The sequence below is a fragment of the Salvelinus alpinus genome, chromosome 2, assembly GCF_045679555.1.
Source record: "Salvelinus alpinus chromosome 2, SLU_Salpinus.1, whole genome shotgun sequence".
NCBI lineage: Eukaryota > Metazoa > Chordata > Actinopteri > Salmoniformes > Salmonidae > Salvelinus > Salvelinus alpinus.
In genome coordinates, this window is record NC_092087.1 from 95,801,725 (window position 1) to 95,822,186 (window position 20,462).

The following is a 20,462-nucleotide window of genomic DNA, read 5'->3' on the forward strand; positions in this document are numbered from 1 at the left end:
TGTGGGAGAGACCGAGCGAGCCCCTATAGAGCCCCTATAGCCTAATCTACAACCTGCTTTGAATATAGCATATCTATACACTGAGTGGACAAAACATTAAGGACACCTGCTCTTTCCATGACATCGACTGACCAGGTGAATCCAGGTGAAAGCTTTGATCCCTTGTTGATGTCACTTGTTAAATCCACTACAGTCAGTGTAGATGAAGGGGAGGAGACAGGTTGAAGAAGGATATTTAAACTTTGAGACATGGATTGTGTACGTGTGCCATTCAGAGGGTGAGTGGGCAAGACAAAATATTGAAGTGCCTTTCAACGGGGTATGGTAGTAGGTGCCAGGCGCACCTGTTTGTGTCAAGAACTGCAACGCTGCTGGGTTTTTCATGCTCAACAGTTTCCCCTGTGTATCAAGAATGGACATCTAGCCAACTTGACACAACTGTGGGAAGCAGTGGAGTCAACATGGGCCAGGATCCCTGTGGAACGCATCAGACACCTTTGTAGAGTCCAAACCCAATAACACCTTTGTAGAGTCCATACCCAATAACACCTTTGTAGAGTCCATACCCAATAACACCTTTGTAGAGTCCATACCCAATAACACCTTTGTAGAGTCCATACCCAATAACACCTTTGTAGAGTCCATACCCAATAACACCTTTGTAAAGTCCATACCCAATAACACCTTTGTAGAGTCCAAACCCAATAACACCTTTGTAGAGTCCAAACCCAATAACAAACTGAGGCTGTTCTGAGGGTGAAAGGAGGTGCAACTCAATATTAGGAAGGTGTTCTTAATGTTTTGTACACTCAGTGTCTACTGTCCACGAATACACACACACACACCTGTATGTCAACAGATTTAAGAATGTTATGCAAAGCTGTGAGTCAGGGTCAAGACTGGGCTTTGGGCTTTAAAAAGAAAGCCCAATATAGCTCACCCAAGACAATTAAGACATGTAGGACAGGCCGTGTCACACAGGGAAAAGGGCCGTGTCACACAGGGAAAAGGGACGTGTCACACAGGGAAAATGGCAGAAGGAAAGTGGTGGCGTTTGATTTAAAACATTCAAAACATATCAAAGAAAAGTCTTATTCAAACTGGCACTTTTAGCCTACCACTGAAGAAGACACTGGTAATCTAAACTGTCACCTTTACCCTACCACTGAAGAAGACACTGGTAATCCAAACCGTCACCTTTAGCCTACCACTGAAGAAGACACTGGTAATCCAAACTGTCACCTTTAGCCTACCACAGAAGAAGACACTGGTAATCCAAACTGTCACCTTTAGCCTACCACTGAAGAAGAAACTGGTAATCCAAACTGTCACCTTTACCCTACCACCGAAGAAGACACTGGTAATCCAAACTGTCACCTTTAGCCTACCACTGAAGAAGAAACTGGTAATCCAAACTGTCACCTTTACCCTACCACCGAAGAAGACACTGGTAATCCAAACTGTCACCTTTACCCTACCACCGAAGAAGACACTGGTAATCCAAACCGTCACCTTTAGCCTACCACTGAAGAAGACACTGGTAATCCAAACCGTCACCTTTAGCCTACCACTGAAGAAGACACTGGTAATCCAAACTGTCACCTTTAGCCTACCACTGAAGAAGACACTGGTAATCCAAACTGTCACCTTTAGCCTACCACTGAAGAAGACACTGGTAATCCAAACTGTCACCTTTAGCCTACCACTGAAGAAGTGTCTGCTGATCTCAATATTTATATTTGGAGCACTGCCAGCCTGTCATCTGTTCCTGGGGCGCTGTCTGGCTGGGCGTACTGTAACCGGGGCGCTGTCTGGCTGGGCGTACTGTAACCGGGGCGCTGTCTGGCTGGGCGTACTGTAACCGGGGCGCTGTCTGGCTGGGCGTACTGTAACCGGGGCGCTGTCCGGCTGGGCGTACTGTAACCGGGGCGCTGTCCGGCTGGGCGTACTGTAACCGGGGCGCTGTCCGGCTGGGCGTACTGTAACCGGGGCGCTGTCCGGCTGGGCGTACTGTAACCGGGGCGCTGTCTGGCTGGGCGTACTGTAACCGGGGCGCTGTCTGGCTGGGCGTACTGTAACCGGGGCGCTGTCTGGCTGGGCGTACTGTAACCGGGGCGCTGTCTGGCTGGGGGTACTGTCTTTGCTTTGGCAAAAAAGGTTGTTGTATAATTAGGAACAGAATCAGGTTTTAATAGTTGGAATTGTAAGAGTTGTTGCCCTGCCCCTTTCTCTGTGATGTCATTCTAATGGAATCCAGAAAGAACAAAACCCTGCCCCTTTCTCTGTGATGTCATTCTAATGGAATCCAGAAAGAACAAAACCCTGCCTCTTTCTCTGTGATGTCAGTCTAATGGAATCCAGAAAGAACAAAACCCTGCCCCTTTCTCTGTGATGTCATTTTAATGGAATCCAGAAAGAACAAAACCCTGCCCCTTTCTCTGTGATGTCATTCTAATGGAATCCAGAAAGAACAAAACCCTGCCCCTTTCTCTGTGATGTCATTCTAATGGAATCCAGAAAGAACAAAACCCTGCCCCTTTCTCTGTGATGCCAGTCTAATGGAATCTAGAAATAACAAAACCCTGTCCTCAAACATTTACATCAAATGGTGCAAAGTTATGGACAAAGGCACAAAACATCCCCTTCAAATTACATAACATGGAAAACAACCACTTTTTATACCGTATTAATTTACCATCCTTGCAAAACAAAATGTAAATGTACATGACTGTATTGTACAGAGGCTGGTCATCTAGGTTTATACCTGTAGACTTTCTATCAGCCCGTAGAAAAACATTGACCACTACAGTAATTAACTACATGGAGACATCATGTGGTTTGTGATGTTGTGATGCCATGATGTGACTCAGGTGGTAGAGCATGGTGCTTGCAACGCTAGGGTTGTGGGTTTGCCTAAATGAATTTTAAACCACAAATCTATTCTGCATGAAGAAACAACCTGTCATTCATCACAAACTTTGTGAATATCTGGGTTTTCCCTTTTCACACTGCAGAAAGACTGCATTTAATCAGTGGACACCACTCGTTTTTTATTACAACACACCTGTCATAGTTGTTTTCTTTACTAAAGTAGAGGTTTATTATTAGTAGTATTATTATTATTGCTAAAGGTACTGCATAGGTGTAAACATTCAGTTTTTAGCAAGAGATAGCACTTGTATAGCCTAAGAAAGTAGCAGAAATGTGCAGAAAGTAGTTTTGAATGCATTTTATTGAAGGGAAACAATAACAGTCTTGAATATTTTGGGCAACATAGTGATATATTCTTATATACTGTACAATGAGGAATTCAACTACAAACTACTAGTCTTCTCCAATTTTTTTTAACCATTGCCCCCACCCACAAGGTGTATAAACAACAACAATAAATAAGAATTAAATAAGATAATAGATACAAAACAAAAGCAAAAACTCTAATTAGCACATGTAGGACAGTGTGTGTGCAAGTGTGTGTGCATGGACTTTGCAGATGTATTTCTCACATGTGCAGCACATAGTATTTGTTTTACAGTCCTTCTTTGGGGGGCAGAATTGGCACCTCCTCTTGCCAGCCCCAGCTGCAGCCTCAGGCGGATCAGGACAAGATTCAGCCCCCTGAACAGCTTTCACAAGTGCTGCAGTGGCTGCTGTGCGGGGGAGGCGCTCCCTTCTTTGAATGTGTGGGGTTACAAGTGTCTTTCCCAGCTGCTCCAGGAACACCCTCCTCTTGGTCCACTTATCAGGCATCCAGGTAGGGTTGATCTTGTTCCACATCACAAAGGCATTGTATGAGGACACATCAATGATGTTATGGAAGATGACCCGGTACAAGCGGGCAGTCATCCTCTTGCAGCTGTAAGTTCCAATCACCTTGTCCAGGTTGTTCACACCTCCTTTGTTGTGGTTGTAGTCCAGGATGATGGCTGGTTTCCTGTCCTCACGATCAATGATCTCAGCCATTTTGTGCAGTGTGCTCAGGAGGACCACATTCTTGTTCCTCTTTAGGAGGTAAGAAACTAGAGTGGTGGTGGGGGTGAAGGCAAACTTTGATGAGAAGGCCTCTCTCCCCCTTGTTGTGAGGAGTGCAGTGGGGAGCTCAGGCTTGTTCTTTCTAACTGTGCCAACCATGGTGATCTTCCTCTTCAGGAGCTGCAGGCTGAGTTCAATCAGTATCACACATCCTCTACATTTCTCATTGTGTGTGTGTGTGTCTGTGTTTTTTGTGGTGTGTAAATTATTTTATAACGTCCGGGTCAAAATAAAATGGCACACTCCATATATAAACTCCCAGCAATGTAATGGGTATTTAACAATGTTTGGGCATCAGGGTGAAATGACCCCAAGACAATCTTTATAGCCTGGTGGTGTCCAGCTTTCATGGAAATATGAACAAAGGCGATGTTTAACTTTTTCTGTTGGGGTCACTCTAGGAAAAGTCATCAAATTTCAAGTTGAAAAAATATCATTTAGTGGGTTTTCTTTGTTGTTAAACATAGTGGCGGTCATTTTTGACCCTTAAGACAACACAAGATTACATTTTTTATATAATATAATTTTTATATGCCAAAAGTATTATCAGATTAACTGTTTTGTACAGATAATTATCAGACTCAAGTTACAAATGCTGGTAAACACTCATACATTTAGTTAAGTCTTATTCACTAAAGTATTGCACTGGACCTTCGCTAGTTCAGTATCTGCGTTCATTCTGCATCCCTTAAACTACTTCCCGCGGCTGCATTATTAACACACACAGACACACCTGCGCCCCTCCGGTCGGCCGTTAGTGGGCCAGCCCAGACCTGGCTGTGGTTTCGTAAGCAGCGAGAGCTGCAGTAGACTATAAAGCTACTGCCGATCTAACCGGGTGACGTCGTCCTCCAGAGCACACAAAGCACGCAGTAGTCTAGTCATATTTCACCGGCGGATAACGGACACGGGACACGGGACAGGACACTCCTCGTCACAATGTGAGTTCTCATACTGCATGTTTGCTGCTGTTCAGCCGACTATGTTGGGCTAGTATTTATTACTGCATATTGTTTTCTTAAAGCAAATGGGACACATTTTGTTAGGTTTATTTGTTTTACTTCAACGTGTGTGGGACGAGAGTAATTCTATGGGTGAGGTTTTTGAAATACTTTTTGTAGTTGTATAACAAAATATGAGAAAGTAAGTGTAAAGTGGGTGTGACATTGACCTGAGCAGCAAAATGACGCATTGCTTGCGCATCTCACGGAGAGAGAGCGGTGGAAAGAGAGAGAGAGAGGGAGAGAGAGTCTGTATCTAAGCCACCCACTCTCATGTTTCGGGCCTCTGCATCAATATTAACCGGGTCCTGGCTGAGGAAAGGCAAGCACGGTGTGTGTACCGCATTGAAACGTCACTGTTGGCTCGCTTCCAACCGTTAAATAACGGTTGCTAGCTGAGTTGAGTAACGGGATTGTTTCTGCCCTGCAGTAGGTCAGTGGTTGATGAGGATCTAGTTAAGACCATTGGCAGCATTATCTTTTCCACCGTGACCTCAGATCGCCTGTTCTGCTGCTGATGCTGGGACTAGTGCAGAGAGAGTATGACGATGCAGCAAAATCTCTCTCTCCCTATTTATCTCTCTTTCTCTCTCTCACACACACACACCCCTCCCTGCTCTCTCGCCCTCTCAGAGGATAATGTTCCCCTTGTACCTCTGCAGAAAACACCATCACACACACACACACACACCATCACAAACCATCACACACACACACGCACACCATCACACGCACACACACCCTCACACACCCTTACACACACACACACACACACACCATCACGCACACACATACACCATCACACCATCACACACACACACACACACCATCACACACGCACACCATCACACGCACACACACACACACACCCTCACACACCCTTACACACATACACACCATCACGCACACACACACACCATCACACACGCATACCAATAGACAGTCGATATGAACAACTGTGTGTGTGTGTGTGTGTCCTCAGGGAGTTGTTCCCAGGGCTGGTGGCTCTAATGGCTGTAATGGTTTCAGTTGGTGCTGAAGGCGGCGTCGGGTAAGACAGTCTCTCCTTTTCAATGACACACCTTTACCACGTGTGTGTGATGGAGTGTGTTAGCAGTGTGTCATTGTATCTCCTGTCCTCTAGCCCCAGCAACAACTCCAGTTTCTGCTCCGAGTCAAAGGAATGTCTGGAGTATGAGCTGGTGTGCAAAACAGACGAATATGAGGTGAGTGGACACACACACTCACACACACACACCATCACACACACACACACACACACACACACACACACACACACACACACACACACACACACCATCACTCACACCATCACACACACACACACACCATCACTCACACCATCACACACCATCACTCACACCATCACACACACACACACACACCATCTCACACACACACACACCATCACACACACACACACACCATCACACACACACACACCATCACACACACACACACCATCACACACACCATCACACACACACACACCATCACACACACACACACACATCACACACACACACCATCACACACACACCATCACACACACACACCATCACACACCATCACACACACACACCATCACACACGCACCATCACACACACACACCATCACACACACACACACACACCCACACCATCACACACACACACACCATCACACACACACACACACACCATCACACCCACACACACCATCACACACACACACACACACACACACACACACACACACACACACACACACACACACACACAGATGCACACACACCATCACACACACACCATCACACATAATACACTCAAACGCGCACACACACACACACACAGACGCACACACCATCACACGCACATACACGCACACACACCATCACACATACACACACACACTATCGCACGCGCGCACACACACACACAGATGCACACACCATCACACACACACACACCATCAGACACCATCACACACACACACACACACACACACACACACACACACACACACACACACACACACACACACACACACACACACACACACACACACAGCGAGATAGACGGACACCTGCACCTGCATGTTAAAAACGTCTCCTTTAACAATATTTGTGTGTGTGTTTGTCAGGTCCGTCACTACAGTCCTACTCGTTGGGTGTCTACGGATGCAGAGGCCTACTTCATGGGGGTGGGAGCAGCCATGGCCTTCAGGAGACTGTTCCAGTACATCACTGGAGCCAACAACGGAGGTAAGAGAGATTGTTCCAGTACATCACTGGAGCCAATAACGGAGGTAAGAGAGACTGTTCCAGTACATCACTGGAGCCAATAACGGAGGTAAGACTAGACTGTTCCAGTACATCACTGGAGCCAACAACGGAGGTAAGAGACTGTTACAGTACATCACTGGAGCCAACAACGGAGGTAAGAGAGACTGTTACAGTACATCACTGGAGCCAACAACGGAGGTAAGAGACTGTTACAGTACATCACTGGAGCCAACAACGGAGGTAAGAGAGAGAGAGGGTGTGTGTTTAGTCCAGTGTGTCTGAATTTACACATTTGAGGACATTGTACCTCTACAAAATGCATTGCGTGTTTGAATACTATACACCTCTAAATGGATATGTGTGTACGTCTGTGTGTGTGTGTGTGTGTGTGTGTGTGTGTGTGTGTGTGTGTGTGTGTGTGTGTGTGTGTGTGTGTGTGTGTGTGTGTGTGTGTGTCTACATGTCTGTGTGTCTACATGTCTGTGTGTCTACATGTCTGTGTGTCTACATGTCTGTGTGTCTGTGTGTCTACATGTCTGTGTGTTTACATGTCTACATGTCTGTGTGTCTACATGTGTGTGTACATGTGTGTGTCTGTGTGTCTACGTGTCTGTGTGTCTACATGTCTCTGTGTGTCCCAGGTCTCCAGATGGAGATGACTGCTCCAGTCCTGGTGAGGATCCCTGAGGAGACCAGGATGTGGGAACCAGCCATCTACACCCTCAGTTTCCTGCTTCCAGCAGCCTATCAGGAGAGGCCTCCCACACCCACCAATGACAAGGTGAGTCTGGCCGGCCAACCCTCCAATCAGAAACAGGTGGAACGAACACATCACACAATTAACATTATGATGTATGCCATTTTAGCAGAGGTGTTTATCCAAAGCCACTTAGTGAGTGTGTATATTTATATGTATTTCTAGCATGTGAGTGTGTGCGACCCCCTGCGGGATTTGAACCCAGGAACTTGGCGTTCCTCGCGCTACACCACGCAGGTATATACACAGTGATGTTCTCAACAGATGATGAATCAAGATGTTCTCTTCTGCTGTACAGTAGACAGCTATGGAGCTGGGAACGGTCTGCATCGCTACAAAAGTATGTGGACACCCCTTCAAATTAGTGGATTTGGCTGTTGCAGCCACACCCGTTGCTGACAGGTGTATAAAATCGAGCAAACAGCTATGCGATGTCAGGACACAAACATTGGCGGTAGAATGGCCCGTACTGATGAGCTCAGTGACTTTCAACGTGGCACCATCATAGGAGTCAATTCGTCAAATTTCTGCCCTGCTAGAGCTGCCCCGGTCAACTGTAAGTGCTGTTATTGTGAAGTGGAAACGTCTAGGAGAAAAAACGGCTCAGCCATGAAGTGGTAGACCACACAAGCTCACAGAACAGGACTGCTGAGTGCTGAAGCGCGTAAAAGTCATCTGTCCTCAGTTGCAACACTCACTACTGAGTTTCAAACTGCCTCTGGAAGCAACGTCAGCACAAGAACTGTTCGTCGGGAGCTTCATGAAATGGGTTTCCAGGGCCGAGCAGCTGCACACAAGCCTAACATCACCATGTGCAATGCCAAGCGTCGGCTGGAGTGGTGTACATATAAATATATTTATATATATTCTTATTCCATTCAGATTTGTGTCTATTATGTAGTTGTTGTGGAATTGTTAGATATTACTTATTAGATATTGCTGCACTGTCGGAACTAGAAGCATAAGCATTTCTCTACACCCGCAATAACATCTGCTAACCATGTGTATGTGACCAATAAAATGTGATTTGATTTGTAAAGTTTGCCGTCATTGGACTCTGGAGCAGTGGAAACGCATTCTCTGGAGTGATGAATCACGCTTCACCATCTGGCAGTCCAACAGACAAATCTGGGTTTGGCGGATCCCATGAATACGCTACCTGTCCCTATGCATAGCACCAACTGTAACGTTTGGTGGAGGAGGAATAAGGGTCTGGGGCTGTTTTTCATGGTTCAGGCCCCTTTGTTCCAGTGAAGGGAAATGTTAACGCTACAGCATACAATGACATTCTAGACTATTCTGTGCTTCCAACTTTGTGGCAACAGTTTGGGGAAGTCCCTTTCCTGTTTCAGCATGACAATGACCCTGTGCACAAGCGAGGTCCATAGAGAAATGGTTTGTCGAGATCGATGTGGAAGAACTTGACTGGCCTGCACAGAGCCCTGACATCAACCCCCTCGAACACCTTTGTGATGAATTGGAATGCCGACTGCGAGCCAGGCCTAATCGCCCCAAAATCAATGCCCAACCTCACTAATACTCTTGTGGTTGAATGGAAGCAAGTCCCCGCAGCAATGTTCCAACATCTAGTGGAAAGGCTTCCCAGAAGAGTGGAGGCTGTTATAGCAGCAATGTTCCAACATCTAGTGGAAAGGCTTCCCAGAAGAGTGGAGGCTGTTATAGCAGCAATGTTCCAACATCCGGCGCCGAAACGAGATGGCCGCCTCGCTTCGCGTTCCTTGGAAAATATGCAGTATTTTGTTTTTTTATGTGTTATTTCTTACATCGGTACCCCAGGTAATCTTAGGTTTCATTACATACAGTCGGGAGGAACTACTGAATATACGATTAACGTCAACTCAGTGTTTTGCCTTCCACCCAATACAATGGATCTGATCCCAGCCGGCGACCCTGTGCGACGCCGTAAAAGGGGCAAACGAGGCGGTCTCCTGGCCAGGCTTCGGAGACGGGCACATCGCGCTCCACTCCCTAGCATACTACTCGACAATGTCCAGTCTCTTGACAATAAGGTTGATGAAATCCGAGCACGGGTAGCATTCCAGAGAGACATCAGGGATTGCAACGTGCTCTGCTTCACGGAAACATGGCTAACTCAAGAGACGCTAACGGAGTCGGTGCAGCCAGCTGGTTTCTTCATGCATCGCGCCGACAGAAACAAACATCTTTCTGGTAAGAAGAGGGGCGGGGGGGTATGCCTTATGATTAACGAGACGTGGTGTGATCATCATAACAACACACAGGAACTCAAGTCATTCTGTTCACCTGATCTAGAACTCCTCACAATAAAATGTCGACCGCATTATCTACCAAGGGAATTCTCTTCAATCATAATCACAGCCGTATATATTCCCCCCCAAGCAGACACATCGATGGCCCTGAACGAACTTTATCTGACTCTTTGTAAACTGGAAACCACACACCCTGAGGCTGCATTCATCGTAGCTGGGGATTTTAACAAGGCTAATCTAAAAACAAAACTCCCTAAATTCTATCAGCATATCGATTGTGCTACCAGGGCTGGAAAAACCCTAGATCATTGTTATACTAATTTCCGCAACGCATATAAGGCCCTCCCCCGCCCCCCTTTCGGAAAAGCTGACCACGACTCCATTTTGTTGATTCCAGCCTACAAACAGAAACTAAAACAACAAGCTCCCGCGCTCAGGTCTGTTCAACGCTGGTCCGACCAATCTGATTCCACGCTTCAAGACTGCTTCGATCACGCGGATTGGAATATGTTCCGCATTGCGTCCAACAACAATATTGACGAATATGCTGATTCGGTGAGCGAGTTCATTAGGAAGTGCATTGACGATGTCGTACCCACAGCAACGATTAAAACATTCCCAAACCAGAAACCGTGGATTGACGGCAGCATTCGCGTGAAACTGAAAGCGCGAACCACTGCTTTTAACCAGGGCAAGGTGACCGGAAGCATGACCGAATACAAACAGTGTAGCTATTCTCTCCGCAAGGCAATCAAACAGGCTAAGTCCCAGTACAGAGACAAAATCGAGTCGCAATTCAACAGCTCAGACACAAGAGGTATGTGGCAGGGTCTACAGTCAATCACGGATTACAAAAAGAAAACCAGCCCCGTCGCGGACCAGGATGTCTTGCTCCCAGACAGGCTAAACAACTTTTTTGCCCGCTTTGAGGACAATACAGTGCCACTGACACGGCCCCCTACCAAAACCTGCGGGCTCTCCTTCACTGCAGCCGAGGTGAGTAAAACATTTAAACGTGTTAACCCTCGCAAGGCTGCAGGCCCAGACGGCATTCCCAGCCGCGTCCTCAGAGCATGCGCAGACCAGCTGGCTGGTGTGTTTACGGACATATTCAATCAATCCTTATCCCAGTCTGCTGTTCCCACATGCTTCAAGAGGGCCACCATTGTTCCTGTTCCCAAGAAAGCTAAGGTAACTGAGCTAAACGACTACCGCCCCGTAGCACTCACTTCCGTCATCATGAAGTGCTTTGAGAGACTAGTCAAGGACCATATCACCTCCACCCTACCGGACACCCTAGACCCACTCCAATTTGCTTACCGACCCAATAGGTCCACAGACGACGCAATCGCAACCACACTGCACACTGCCCTAACCCATCTGGACAAGAGGAATACCCATGTGAGAATGCTGTTCATCGATTACAGCTCAGCATTTAACACCATAGTACCCTCCAAACTCGTCATCAAGCTCGAGACCCTGGGTCTCGACCCCGCCCTGTGCAACTGGGTCCTGGACTTCCTGACGGGCCGCCCCCAGGTGGTGAGGGTAGGTAACAACATCTCCACCCCGCTGATCCTCAACACTGAGGCCCCACAAGGGTGCGTTCTGAGCCCTCTCCTGTACTCCCTGTTCACCCACGACTGCGTGGCCATGCACGCCTCCAACTCAATCATCAAGTTTGCGGATGACACTACAGTGGTAGGCTTGATTACCAACAACGACGAGACGGCCTACAGGGAGGAGGTGAGGGCCCTCGCAGTGTGGTGTCAGGAAAATAACCTCACACTCAACGTCAACAAAACAAAGGAGATGATTGTGGACTTCAGGAAACAGCAGAGGGAGCACCCCCCTATCCACATCGACGGGTCAGTAGTGGAGAAGGTGGAAAGTTTTAAGTTCCTCGGTGTACACATCACGGACAAACTGAATTGGTCCACCCACACAGACAGCGTTGTGAAGAAGGCGCAGCAGCGCCTCTTCAACCTCAGGAGGCTGAAGAAATTCGGCTTGTCACCAAAAGCACTCACAAACTTCTACAGATGCACAATCGAGAGCATCTTGTCGGGCTTTATCACCGCCTGGTATGGCAACTGCTCCGCCCACAACCGTAAGGCTCTCCAGAGGGTAGTGAGGTCTGCAGAACGCATCACCGAGGGCAAACTACCTGCCCTCCAGGACACCTACACCACCCGATGTCACAGGAAGGCCATAAAGATCATCAAGGACAACAACCACCCAAGCCACTGCCTGTTCACCCCGCTATCATCCAGAAGGCGAGGTCAGTACAGGTGCATCAAAGCAGGGACCGAGAGACTGAAAAACAGCTTCTATCTCAAGGCCATCAGACTGTTAAACAGCCACCACTAACATTTAGCGGCCGCTGCCTACATACTGACTCAACTCCAGCCACTTTAAAAATGGGAATTGATGGAAATTATGTAAAAATGTACCACTAGCCACTTTAAACAATGCCACTTAATATAATGTTTACATACCCTACATTACCCATCTCATATGTATATACTGTACTCTATATCATCTACTGCATCTTGCCATCTTTATGTAATACATGTACCACTAGCCACTTTAAACTATGCCACTTTATGTTTACATACCCTACAGTACTCATCTCATATGTATATACCGTACTCTATACCATCTACTGCATCTTGCCTATGCCGTTCTGTACCACCACTCATTCATATATCTTTATGTACATATTCTTTATCCCTTTACACTTGTGTGTGTATAAGGTAGTAGTTGTGGAATTGTTAGGTTAGATTACTTGTTGGTTATTACTGCATTGTCGGAACTAGAAGCACAAGCATTTCGCTACACTCGCATTAACATCTGCTAACCATGTGTATGTGACTAATAAAATTTGATTTGATTTGATTTATAGTGGAAAGGCTTCCCAGAACAGTGCAGGCTGTTATAGCAGCAATGTTCCAACATCTAGTGGAAAGGCTTCCCAGAAGAGTGGAGGCTGTTATAGCAGCAATGTTCCATCATCTAGTGGAAAGGCTTCCCAGAACAGTGGAGGCTGTTATAGCAGCAGTGTTCCAACATCTAGTGGAAAGGCTTCCCAGAAGAGTGGAGGCTGTTATAGCAGCAATGTTCCAACATCTAGTGGAACACCTTCCCAGAAGAGTGGAGGCTGTTATAGCAGCAATGTTCCAACATCTAGAGGAAAGGCTTCCCAGAAGAGTGGAGGCTGTTATAGCAGCAATGTTCCAACATCTAGAGGAAAGGCTTCCCAGAAGAGTGGAGGCTGTTATAGCAGCAATGTTCCAACATCTAGTGGAAAGGCTTCCCAGAAGAGTGGAGGCTGTTATAGCAGCAATGTTCCAACATCTAGTGGAAAGGCTTCCCAGAAGAGTGGAGGCTGTTATAGCAGCAATGTTCCAACATCTAGTGGAAAGGCTTCCCAGAAGAGTGGAGGCTGTTATAGCAGCAATGTTCCATCATCTAGTGGAAAGGCTTCCCAGAACAGTGGAGGCTGTTATAGCAGCAGTGTTCCAACATCTAGTGGAAAGGCTTCCCAGAAGAGTGGAGGCTGTTATAGCAGCAATGTTCCAACATCTAGTGGAACACCTTCCCAGAAGAGTGGAGGCTGTTATAGCAGCAATGTTCCAACATCTAGAGGAAAGGCTTCCCAGAAGAGTGGAGGCTGTTATAGCAGCAATGTTCCAACATCTAGAGGAAAGGCTTCCCAGAAGAGTGGAGGCTGTTATAGCAGCAATGTTCCAACATCTAGAGGAAAGGCTTCCCAGAAGAGTGGAGGCTGTTATAGCAGCAATGTTCCAACATCTAGTGGAAAGGCTTCCCAGAAGAGTGGAGGCTGTTATAGCAGCAAAGGGGGACCAACTTCATATTAATGCCCACGACTTTGGAATGAGATGTTAAATACTTTCAGCCATGTAGTGTATCGACACTGAGTTGACAAAACATTATGAACACCTGCTCTTTCCATGACGTAGACTCACCAGGTGAATCCAGGTGAAAGCTATGACCCCTTATTGATGTCACTTGTTTAATCCACTTCAATCGGTGTAGATAAAGGGGAAGTGACAGGTTAAAGAAGTGTTTTTAAGCCTTGAGACAATAGAGACATGGATTGTGTATGTGTGCCAATCAGGGGGTGGATAAGCAAGGCAAAGGATTTAAGTGCCTTTTGAACAGGGTATGGTAGTAGGTGCCAGGTACACCGGTTTGTGTCAAGAACTGCAACGCTGATGGGTTTTTCACGCTCAACAGTTTCCCGTGTGTATCAAGCATGGGAAGCATTGGAATCATCATGGGCCAGCATCCCTGTGGAACGCTTTTGACACCTTGTAGAGTCCATGCCCAAACAAATTGGGGCTGTTCTGAGGTCAAAATTGGGGGAGATATTGTTCTATGATCTATAAATCTGTGGGGATAATGTTCTATTGTCTATATATCTGTGGGGATAATGTTCTATGATCTATATATCTGTGGGGATAATGTTCTATGATCTATATATCTGCGGGGATAATGTTCTATGATCTATATATCTGTGGGGATAATGTTCTATGATCTATATATCTGTGGGGATAATGCTTTATCTATATATCTGTGGTGATATTGGGGATAATGCTCTATGAATTATATATCTGTGGGGATAATGCTTTATCTACAGTGAGGGAAAAAAGTATTTGATCCCCTGCTGATTTTGTACGTTTACCCACTGACAAAGAATTGATCAGTCTATACTTTTAATGGTAGGTTTATTTGAACAGTGAGAGACAGAATAACCACAAAAATATCCAGAAAAACGCATGTCAAAAATGTTATAAATTGATTTGCATTTTAATGAGGGAAATAAGTATTTGACCCCCTCTCAATCAGAAAGATTTCTGGCTCCCAGGTGTCTTTCATATAGGTAACGAGCTGAGATTAGGAGCACACTGTTAAAGGGAGTGCTCCTAATCTCAGTTTGTTACCTGTATAAAAGACACCTGTCCACAGAAGCAATCAATCAATCAGATTCCAAACTCTCCACCATGGCCAAGACCAAAGAGCTCTCCAAGGATGTCAGGGACAAGATTGTAGATCTACACAAGGCTGGAATGGGCTACAAGACCATTGCCAAGCAGCTTGGTGAGAAGGTGACAACAGTTGGTGCGATTATTCGCAAATGGAAGAAACACAAAATAACTGTCAAACTCCCTCGGCCTGGGACTCCATGCAAGATCTCACCTCGTGGAGTTGCAATGATCATGAGAACGGTGAGGAATCAGCCCAGAACTACACAGGAGGATCTTGTCAATGATCTCAAGGCAGCTGGGACCATAGTCACCAAGAAAACAATTGGTAACACACTACGCCGTGAAGGACTGAAATCCTGCAGCGTCCGCAAGGTCCCCCTGCTCAAGAAAGCACATATACATGCCCGTCTGAAGTTTGCCAATGAACATCTGAATGATTCAGAGGACAACTGGGTGAACGTGTTGTGGTCAGACGAGACCAAAATGGAGTTCTTTGGCATCAACTCAACTTGCCGTGTTTGGAGGAGGAGGAATGCTGCCTATGACCCCAAGAAACCATCCTCACTGTCAAACATGGAGGTGGAAACATTATGCTTTGGGGGTGTTTTTCTGCTAAGGGGACAGGACAACTTCACCGCATCAAAGGGACGATGGACAGGGCCATGTACCGTCAAATCTTGGGTGAAAACCTCCTTCCCTCAGCCAGGGTATTGAAAATGTGTCGTGGATGGGTATTCCAGCACGACAATGACCCAAAACACACGGCCAAGGCAACAAAGGAGTGGCTCAAGAAAAAGCACATTAAGGTCCTGGAGTGGCCTAGCCAGTCTCCAGACCTTAATCCCATAGAAAATCTGTGGAGGGAGCTGAAGGTTCGAGTTGCCAAATGTCAGCCTCGAAACCTTAATGACTTGAAGAAGATCTGCAAAGAGGAGTGGGACAAAATCCCTCCTGAGATGTGTGCAAACCTGGTGGCCAACTACAAGAAACATCTGACCTCTGTGATTGCCAACAAGGGTTTTGCCACCACGTACTAAGTAATGTTTTGCAGAGGGGGTCAAATACTTATTTCCCTCATTAAAATGCAAATCAATTCATAACATTTTTGACATGCGTTTTTCTGGATATTTTTGTTGATATTCTGTCTCTCACTGTTCAAATAAACCTACCATTAAAATTACAGACTGATCATTTCTTTGTCAGTGGGCAAACGTACAAAATCAGCAGGGGATCAAATACTTTTTTCCCTCACTGTATATAGCTGTGGGGATATTGTTCTATTATCTATATATCTGTGGTGATATTGGGGATAATGCTCTATGATCTATATCTGTGGTGATATTGGGGATAATGCTCTATGATTTATATATCTGTGGTGATATTGGGGATAATGCTCTATGATCTATATATCTGTGGGGATATTGGGGATAATGCTCTATGAATTATATATCTGTGGGGATAATGCTTTATCCCCAATATCACCACAGATATATAGATAATGCCCTATGATCTATATATCTGTGGGGATATTGGGGATAATGCTCTATGAATTATATATCTGTGGGGATAATGCTTTATCTATATATCTGTGGGGATATTGCTCTATGATCTATATATCTGTGGGGATAATGCTCTATAGTTCTGGAGTTATTTCTATCAGAGGGGATAATGACTTGAATTGTGTCATGTCTGTGTGAACTAATCTAGGCTGGATGTTATCAGTGATGTTCTAATGTGTTATTGTTGTTGGGATGTTTCTCTCCAGCTCTACTTTACTGAGATGCCCTCTATGGATGTGTACGTGCGGAGCTACGGAGGCTGGATGTTATCAGTGACCTCCAGGCTTCATGCTCACCTACTGACCAAGGAGCTGGCCAGAGTCCAGGCTGACTACAACCACACCTACCACTACGGAGTGGGCTACGACAGGTAGGCCTGGACACACACACACACACACACACACACACACACAAACGAATCTCAGATACACACACACACACGCTATGATCTCATAAATACACATACACACCCCTCTCTCTCTCTCTCAGTATTGATTCTGTCCTCTGTTTCTGTCTCTGTCTCTGTCTGTCTCTCTCTCTATCTATCCCACTTCCTATATGAACACCCTCTCTCTCTCTATTTCTGTATTGATTCTTTCCTGTGTTTCTCTCCAGTCCTCTGAAGCTGATGAACAGACACAATGAGGTGTGGTACGTAGCTGAGGGAGAGGCTGTCTGCTCTGACCCCCAGGAACCAACCCCACCACACACACCTACCCCCACACACACACCCAACGCCACACCCAATGCCACACACACATCCAACGCCACACACACACCCAACGCCACACCCAATGCCACACACACACCCAACGCCACACACACACTCAACATCTCACACACACCCAATGCCACAGACATCCCCTCCAGCACCATCTCTGACTCCCCCTCAGATCTCCCAGCCAACCGGCCACCCACCCCCTCCCAGGCCCCCGAGGTGACCCCCTCTCAGGGCCTGGTGGTCGGGGAGACCCCATCGGCCAACAGCTCTGACCCCCAAGCGGACGGCCCCTGGAACAACACTGTGGAGGCCTCCCTGGAGGACAGCCCCTCTGATAACCCTGTAGCCGACCCCACTAACCTCAACCTGACCTAGCCCTGGAACACTACATATGACCCTGAACAGTAGAGGGGTATGGAGGGCTGCTGTGGTGATAGAGCTCCTTCAGTTAGATGTCCATTTGGGATTGGGCCCTTGCCTCAGTATTTACTGTAATACACCACCGCCCCCTACTGGTGTCATATTGTTACGACACATATTAGCTTTATTCACCTGCCGCTCTCCATGTTACCACACTGACCTGTTATCCATGTTACCACACTGACCTGTTATCCACGTTACCACACTGACCTGCTCTCCATGTTACCACACTGACCTGTTATCCATGTTACCACACTGACCTGTTATCCACGTTACCACACTGACCTGTTATCCACGTTACCACACTGACCTGTTATCCACGTTACCACACTGACCTGTTATCCACGTTACCACACTGACCTGTTATCCACGTTACCACACTGACCTGTTATCCACGTTACCACACTGACCTGTTATCCATGTTACCACACTGACCTGTTATCCATGTTATCACACTGACCTGTTATCCATGTTATCACACTGACCTGTTATCCACGTTACCACACTGACCTGCTCTCCATGTTACCAGACTGACCTGTTATCCATGTTACCAGACTGACCTGTTATCCATGTTACCACACTGACCTGCTCTCCATGTTATCACACTGACCTGCTCTCCATGTTATCACACTGACCTGTTATCCATGTTACCACACTGACCTGTTATCCACGTTACCACACTGACCTGTTATCCACGTTACCACACTGACCTGTTATCCACGTTACCACACTGACCTGTTATCCACGTTACCACACTGACCTGTTATCCATGTTACCACACTAACAAGGCAGAGTCAGCCCTACATCACAACTGTGTTGGTTTGAGTCAGCCCTACATCACAACTGTGTTGGTTTGAGTCAGCCCTACAGAACAACTGTGTTGGTTTGAGTCAGCCCTACATCACAACTGTGTTGGTTTGAGTCAGCCCTACATAACAACTGTGTTGGTTTGAGTCAGCCCTACATAACAACTGTGTTGGTTTGAGTCAGCCCTACATAACAACTGTGTTGGTTTGAGTCAGCCCTACATCACAACTGTGTTGGTTTGAGTCAGCCCTACATAACAACTGTGTTGGTTTGAGTCAGCCCTACATAACAACTGTGTTGGTTTGAGTCAGCCCTACATAACAACTGTGTTGGTTTGAGTCAGCCCTACATAACAACTGTGTTGGTTTGAGTCAGCCCTACATAATAACTGTGTTGGTTTGAGTCAGCCCTACATAACAACTGTGTTGGTTTGAGTCAGCCCTACATAACAACTGTGTTGGTTTGAGTCAGCCCTACACAACAACTGTGTTGGTTTGAGTCAGCCCTACATAACAACTGTGTTGGTTTGAGTCAGCCCTACATCACAACTGTGTTGGTTTGATAGTTGGTGATAAGGATACTGCTGCAGTATATGCTGATAGCCAGTTCATTAACAGACGACCAAAGAAGCAGAACCGATAGGATTAAACGACTGTAGAAAAATATGATAGAACAACAGCGCTGTAGATCTAACCTGGCCAATGGCAGCGCTGTAGATCTAACCCTGGCCAATGGCAGCGCTGTAGATCTAACCTGGCCAATGGCAGCGCTGTAGATCTAACCCTGGCCAATGGCAGCGCTGTAGATCTAACCCTGGCCAATGGCAGCGCTGTAGATCTAACCCTGACCAATGGCAACGTTGTAGATCTAACCCTGGCCAATGGCAGCGCTGTAGATCGAACCCTGGCCAATGGCAGCGCTGTAGATCTAACCCTGGCCAATGGCAACGTTGTAGATATAACCCTGGCCAATGGCAGCGCTGTAGATCTAACCCTGACCAATGGCAGCGCTGTAGATCTAACCCTGGCCAATGGCTGCGCTGTAGATATCTCTGGCCAATGGCAGCGCTGTAGATCGAACACTGGCCAATGGCAGCGCTGTAGATCTAACCCTGGCCAATGGCAGCGCTGTAGATCGAACCCTGGCCAATGGCAGCACTGTAGATCTAACCCTGGCCAATGGCAGCGCTGTAGATCTAACCCTGGCCAATGGCAGTGCTGTAGCAGTATGGTACCTTTATTCTCCTTTATCATTATTCATTGTTTACAGAGAAACAGTTTTATTTCTGTCACACTGACTAGAAGGTTCTCCGCTCGTCGTCGTCTCCGGTGTGTATTTATTTGTCATTATTTATAAATGTATTTTCTGTAGTTTGCGAGCAGCTTTTACATTCAGCTTGACATCAGTCGGTAGTGTATAATTACTCACCATATTGTCTGTATCACCCTATGGTGGGTGTGAAAATGCTTAACTTGTACCATTTAGTAAAATAGTCCAAATATAACAATTTAAAAGTGATAGACTGATGTTTCATCTGTAGATGTACCTGAGAGGGTTTCTGTTAGTCTGTTTGTAATATCTGTCAAGTCCTGAGGATGGCGCAATAAAACCACTAAAACAAA

The 20,462-nt window shown here is 46.4% G+C and overlaps 1 protein-coding gene across 1 annotated transcript; it reads left to right on the top strand.

The window, feature by feature from the left end:
* The first annotated feature begins 4,828 nt into the window (after positions 1-4,828).
* On the top strand, positions 4,829-20,462 carry LOC139545766 (heme-binding protein 1-like). Its single transcript, XM_071353916.1, has 7 exons — positions 4,829-4,970; positions 6,013-6,081; positions 6,175-6,256; positions 7,174-7,294; positions 7,957-8,096; positions 17,099-17,262; positions 17,508-20,462. Coding segments are annotated over exons 1-7 (1,059 nt in total). The 5' UTR covers positions 4,829-4,968; the 3' UTR covers positions 17,989-20,462.